Consider the following 7,199-nt stretch of genomic DNA (forward strand, 5'->3'; position numbering starts at 1 on the left):
CAAATTATGGGACATGATGTTGAATCCTAACAAAATGCAAAGTATGATTGCATATAGGTCAAGGACAGTTGCTACTCAACATCCGGATCTCAGCATTGATAATGTTTCTTTAGCTCTGTATTACTCTTTTAAATTTTAGGTGGGATTCTCGACAGTAAGTTTACTTTTGAGAAACACATTCGGTCTGTGTCCCCTTCAATTGTACAAAAAATTGGCTTGAGAAAATCTTGCAAGACTTTCGGTGATCTATCTATTTTGAAGGAGTTTTTATTTCTTTCATTCTATCTTGTTTCGAGTATTGTTCTCCTGTCTGGTCTTCAGTTGCTACTTCCCATCTTAATTTGTTGAACAGGAACTTACAGTCTCTTAAATTTCCTATTCCTGATCTAGATATTAATCTCTGGCAACATTGTTCAATTAGTTTGTTATGCATGTGGCATGAGATTTTTCATAATTTTGACCATCTTTTTCCATTCAGATCTTCCCAGACAGTACCACCCTACAGTTAATTCTGAAGTCAGGCCTTCTCCATCATGAGGCTCAATACTACACAGTATTCTTCAAGTTTTATTCCAGTTGTGACCAAGTTGTGGAATGATTTCCCTAATCGGTTGAGTGAATTGGTAGAACTTACATACGTAGTTTAAACTTGCAGCAAATATTTTTATGTTGAACAGGCTGACTAAGTCTTTTTATAGTTTACATATGAAAGATCTTGTTTTAGTATCATTACTGTTCTTAGAATATTCTATTTTACTTGTTCATTACTTCTCATATAGCTTATTTATTTACTTATTTCCTTTCCTCACAGGGCAATTTTTCCCTGTTGGAGCCCTTGGGCTTATAGCATCAGGCTTTTCCAACAAGTGTTGTAGCTTGGCGAGTAGTAATAATAATAATGATAATAATAATAATAATAATAATAACAATAATAAAAAGAAGTATAACTTTAATACTTTATAACATAAGATAGTTTACTCTTTATGAATGTCAGCTTTATTTAAAAGCATTCATAGATTTATATTAAAGATTCAAGTGCCAAAGCCATGCTTACAGCTTAAAGTTAAATAAAGCATAAAAGTGGCATTAATTTTAAGCTATATACAAGATAAAAGACCTTATACAGTATATGGCAGGCAAACTCCATTAAAAAAATCTTTGAGCAGAGTGCAATCAATGGTTATACTTGAATGTTAAAGGTCAAATAAAAATAAGCTGCTGTCAAGGCTGTAAATTTCACACACAACTTAAAATTTACGGTATACTTTTGGTTCTCGTAAAATTTTAAAAGCATAGATATATCATTAAATTAGCAAAAGCCCTCTGTTTCTATATCCGGTTGATTTAGGGCAAAATTCAAAATTTTATTAGTACAGTAGTGATGTCTCACTGTACTTTTAATTTTTCTTATTTTCTTGTCTCTTCAGTTCCCTACCATATACAGTACATCACTTCCATATCATAAAGGTAAGCCTCTAAACCAATGAAGGAGGAGAATCAAAAGCAATACTTAATCACCCACCTTTCCATTTCAAAGCATGATTGGCACATTCTGTGTATGAAAAAGAGAACGAAAAAAATATTGTATGAAAATAACTAGACTCCAGTAGTGCTACTGGTGGCTTTGTATGCAATTCTATGTCCAAGGGTCAACTCTTCCAGAAACCACTATTTGCACAATGGACACCTTATAGGGGGTCAGTAATAAATTTTGTGTACAAAGGTCAATGGTTATTAAGAATATTGATAAAAATAATTTCAGCATGTTACACTCTTATTTTTATTGTACAATGAACTGTGTTATATATGCTCATTTTTTTCTTCAGAAAACAGTAGTGTTATCTGATGGCATGTAATTTTACTTTGGATCCATAATTGCTCTGATTAGGAAACCATGGGGCTGTCAGAGTCAGCATCCATAGACATTTATAATGATAGGACTGCCAGTATTACATGTAGATTATATGCAACACTACATCAGGGCAAAGGTTAGCAGTTAATTTTGCCATTATAATAATTTCTATTATTTACTTACTTGTTTTATATGAATTGTATGTATAACATGAACTCCTACAACAGTAGTTAACGACATAAATTTTACTCATACAAAAACATTTTTCTGGGAACTGATGATGATCGTGCCAAAATCCTTCTTGCAGCACAACAATTACATGATTCTTCCATCATCTCAACAGTAAATCTATGCTGCAATAAATTCAAGTACCATTAAAAGAGAAAAGCCTATCATTCTGAAATTGAAGAGATCAATGGCAACAAATAGTGAGCTAGTTTTTCAAATATGAGCTTCATAAAGAGAAAGCAGTGATAGATACAAGGTCCAGAAAAGGCAGAAGATTATTTTATTTTTAGTTTATTTATTTTGATGGCTGCTTTTGCAGTCCCATACAGCAGGGGAAACCCACTCTCTACAGGACCTCCACTGTCGTTTTACCTTGTTCGTTCAGAGTATTTAACATTTCATATCGCGTATTATTCATTTATGGTTAAATTATCAGTTGTAAAAAAATATACTAGTGTTTGTTCTAGGAGGTTTGTAGATTGTTACAAAGGATATTTTTCTGATTTTTGGCGTAAAGTTTACTTCTATATATTCAAAGCTTGTTACACTAGTTCTTTTCAACATTTTGAGATTTGAGTAACTTTGGTGAATAAAGAGTCTGACACCCGCACCAGACCTACCTTCTCTCGGTATGTGAAAGAAGGCCTGTGTGTGGGGGAGGTATTTAACCATGTTTCAGATAATGCTAGCATATCCAAATATTTCTCGTGTATCAATTGTCAAATTTGAATAGTCTTATTACCTACAGACTGTATATTTACATAGCCACAGTTTATGACATCCCTAGTAACCATGATCAGTAATTTCTGCTAGTCTTTTCAATTCCAAGTCATAAGCTTTGCAGTCTCTAGAATTTACTATGTGGTCACTTGGTTTGTTTAACTTTGTGCAGTTTATAAACTTTGACACTTGCGAATTACACTCCTTGGTGGAATGTTTTCCTGAACGTTTCCCGCAGACTTTATCATCATACTTAAACTTGAAATCTTTTTCAAGATGTCCATACCTCAGACAGTGGTAGCAGGTGATCACGTGGTACCTATCACGTATGTTATAGATACCCCATCGTAACGAAACTTTGTCCCCATTATCATGAATAGCCCTCCGAACTTCAGGATCACATATCAGCTCATAGTGGGTGACCCCCCCCCCCCGGCATCTTTCTTCAGGACTACACTTATCTTCTCTTCTATATTTTAGATTTGGAACAAGCAGCAATTTCTTTGAGTCAAAGCATTAACTAAATCATTGTAGACATTGCATATCATTATTTTTGGTTTTAGTTTTCCAATTTTTCTCGTTTCAGTGTCAGCCACCAATGTCTGAATTTTGTTTGCCGCCTCTTCTCTGATTATTTTGTTTGCAAAGTTTACAACATTTCCATTCGTAGCTGACGTCGTGTTAAGTATAGGAATGTCTTTAAGTGCTTGTTCAACCTCGCATTTTCTTTCAGTAATTTTAGTTGCTGTATTAGATGATTTAATTATCAACTGATTTTTTTCCTTAACTTTGTCAGCAAATGTCAGTTTCTCCAGTTTTGGGTCTATCAATGTTTGAAGTGTTGCTTTAATTGATTCCATATTCATGACAAGAATGTCAACTTTCTCAGTGAGGTCGTGGGTCTGGGTGGAACTTGCCGCGTGTGCGCTAAGGTCCGCAAGTTTGTTTTCCAAGTCATCTATTTTCGCGTCTTGTTCGTTCAGGCCCAAATCTCTTACGTTCACATCTTCCTTTAATTTTGATATTACTAAATTGGCTAGTCTGGCTTCATGTACGCAGTGTGGGCATAACCAATCTAGGTTATTCCGTTCATTATCAGTGATGCCTATCACTATATGCACACATTCTTATGGTAGAGTTTATTACATTCACATTCTATCCATTTTTTCCGTTCTCCTTCCGTGGTTTTACATGAGGTAGAAATAGTTAGTAACAAGCATAGTGTACTGTTTTTTATCACTTAGGTTTCTCCATAAGATTAACTAATATCTTTTCAATGATATTCTAAGCAAGAAACAGAAAGCTAAAACAAGACTCAGGGCGAGAGTTTAACGGAGCACCGCGTAACACATCCACACTCTAGCAAGTCACTTACAGTAGCAAAGACAAAGAAAGGAAGTGTGTAATATGTGACAGAGCAAGCGAGAGTAATAGTGATAGGAATCGGGAGTTGTATCGAATCTCAGTGTCTGACCAAGCAGTATTGTTTATAGATGCTTTAAACTTTTCAAAGAATGAATATATAGCAAGATGTAGTCTTCTGGAGTGTTCTTACATGCTTTAAATTCTTTTGAAGGATAATCATATGGCAAGATGTATTTTTCTGCATACAGCTGGTAATGTATTTGCTGATAATATCTTATCATGAGAATGGCTTGCAACAATATGCGTTAAAAATATAAGTTGCTGCATTCTCTGAAAATATCGAATGATCAAACCTAGGAGCCACATTTAATTTAAACAGCTGTGTTTATCAGTCTCAATTTGAAAAGTAGCAGTGATACCCACATTCATAATCTCATCAATGCTAAATTGGAGACAGATCAGCAAATAAATAACTAGCATTCCAAAGTCCAACTGCTCAAATATATCTGGGACACAATCTGTTTCCCTTATCATGATGATAAACGAAATTCTCAGATGGTTTATTCCAGCTCTCTCCTGCACAGTAACATCACATAAACTCTACACATATTTGAAAAGTCTATGCCAAAGAAGTGTGTGCTGGATCTACTTCATGAATGGAAGAAATATGAGTTTGGCCAGAATACAACATGGTGCACAAGGGAGAATACTAGATTTTCAATAGACTGCTGTAGATCCCACTGCTCCCAAAAGTGGATGTAGTTTATTGAACACTTGCTTCGAAACACCAGCAACACAGTGCAAACGAATCATTCATGAAGCTTGACAAGCTGTTTCAGTTTATGCATCATTGGTTAAGTCCTGAAAGAAGTCAAACTCCATTTCACTGTAGCCTGACACAAACTGCCCTCAACCTGTTAAGATCATGATACATATAAGAGTGTTATAATAAATTTACCAAGGATACTGGAGGTAACATTGGGATAACTAGACAGAAAGAAACAGTAACCATCTGGAATCTTCTAAAACATGAGAAAGGTTTTCATGTGGTACAATTGCTGAAATGGTGTAACCTGGAAAGCAAAGACGATAGTGAACTGAGCTTACACCATGAGTCCAGTACAAGAGTTATGAAGACTGACTATGATCGTGCAAAGATGTTTTTGGACTGCCTAAAATCAGTCACAAATCCATTCAGTGCTGGAAGTAGATGTCAGAACATCTCTATTGAAGCTGATACAACTCAAGAGGCTGTTGACAGACTAGTCTGCTGCCTGAAAACTGGTGAGAAGAGATATCAAGATTTTGTTAAAAACAGTTTACAGGATAAGGAGACACACCTACATTATACAATTCTTTTCCACTGCAGGACAGTTCTCTTTTTAAATTTACTTCTACTCAGCCAACAGCAAAGAAATCAATGATGAAAAAGGATACTACAGACACAATTAGGTAGGATGACTATACTAGAGAAAGAGGGTACAGCAATCTAGAACTCTTGAAGTAGGAACTGACCAGCACATTCCACTTACTCACCAGTGTCTGTAAGGATGGCATCAACCTAAAAGAAGCCCCATTAAGGAATGTATAGACTGATGCTCAGATAACAGTAGTAGACTTCATAACATTTGGGCAAAAGTTACCAATAAAAAATCTGGCCCTTAAAATATCTGGATAATTGACTTTCCAATAGCATTCTCGCTACAGGCTCTGAGTCTACAGGAATAGACTTTTTTATGCTTATAAAAAATCATCAGTCAAGCAAATGTAACAGACAAAGAGAAGTTATTCAGAGAAAATCACTATGAATATTAGGTCTGAAAATCAGAAACTGCCTGTCGATCTTGCACTGTTCTAGAGCTCTATGGTAAATATAAAGTTTGGTTGCAAGAGTGTGTCTCCAAGTAGATGTTACGGAATATGAATTCGGAAAAGAGATGAATTCAGAGAACTGTTAGATTGCAAAGAAATTCTGATCCCAGAACTATCAAGCAACGAAAATGATGTTCAATCAGTTTTGACTGACACTTCTGACAGATGTTATTGTCGACCTTATCTTCTACTTCAAAAACACCTGGCAACTATGAATGCTATATGTGAAGCTTGGTAACCAGAAAACTAATAAAACAGTACCAGTTCACCTGTTGGTTAAATAACTGGACAATGGTTTGGTATCGTGCCTCTCAGCCATTTTTTATCTCATTTGTTGTGACAGCACTAGCAAGATGGGTCCAAAGCTGTGTGATCTAAAAGCATCAATGGATCTCTCTCAATTGGAAGGATTTAGTGTAGAATGTACTCTCGCCACAGATGACAAACAATGCTGAAAGGTTCCTTGTATCTGGATTAATGAAGAAAAACTGTTCTATTTCTATTGAAAATACTTCCACTACAAGAAAGATCGGACTTCAACCAGCTTGTGATCTGTTCATTAACATTACAAGAACACATCAAACATGCATATGTACTGTGTAAGTTCCAACTCATGTAGTCACCAAACTAAATCTACTGTACTCCAATATGAGTATGAAACAACAGATATTGGCATAAGACCAGTAAACACTGCTAGTATCATGCAGGCCAAAAGACATTCTACCCTCCATGCAGATGCCCAAAATCATGGATAAGTAAAAAAACATGTAGTTGTAGAGAAACTTTTGGAACTGTAGTAAAACCAAATATTTTGCTCTACAATGCCATAGTCACATACAGTATATACACACAAACAAATCTCATGCATAGTGCTACTGCTGTATATTTAAGCCCCGCACATAAATAACCAAAAATGTATTTAATATCTGGAAACACACCATGGAACACTAACCACAGAAGAAGTTTTAATTGGTATACTGAATTTATTTACTGATATCGTACCGTATAAAATTTATCTATCTAAATATTTTCCATACATATTTTATGATAAAATTAATGTGTGTTACTGAACCCCCATAGTATGGCAATTTTGAACATTTTGAGTGGTCAAGTAATGTTGGATGTCCAATGGATGTGGAGAAACAGTCACGGCGGATCACAG

At 35.3% G+C, this 7,199-nt stretch overlaps 1 protein-coding gene across 2 annotated transcripts in view; it reads right to left on the minus strand.

The window, feature by feature from the left end:
- Positions 1-7,199, minus strand: part of LOC137653567 (small glutamine-rich tetratricopeptide repeat-containing protein alpha-like) — a 179,015-nt gene that overhangs the window by 22,887 nt on the left and 148,929 nt on the right. Inside the window, exon 7 of one of the 2 annotated variants that reach the window (XM_068387073.1) lies at positions 1,523-1,552. The exons of the other annotated variant lie outside the window; for it this stretch is intronic. Within the exon in view, the coding sequence (XP_068243174.1) occupies positions 1,523-1,552 (30 nt within the window). The remainder of the gene's footprint in view (positions 1-1,522; positions 1,553-7,199) is intronic. 2 annotated transcript variants of the gene reach the window in all.

This window comes from Palaemon carinicauda, chromosome 14, assembly GCF_036898095.1.
Source record: "Palaemon carinicauda isolate YSFRI2023 chromosome 14, ASM3689809v2, whole genome shotgun sequence".
Taxonomy (NCBI): Eukaryota; Metazoa; Arthropoda; class Malacostraca; order Decapoda; family Palaemonidae; genus Palaemon; species Palaemon carinicauda.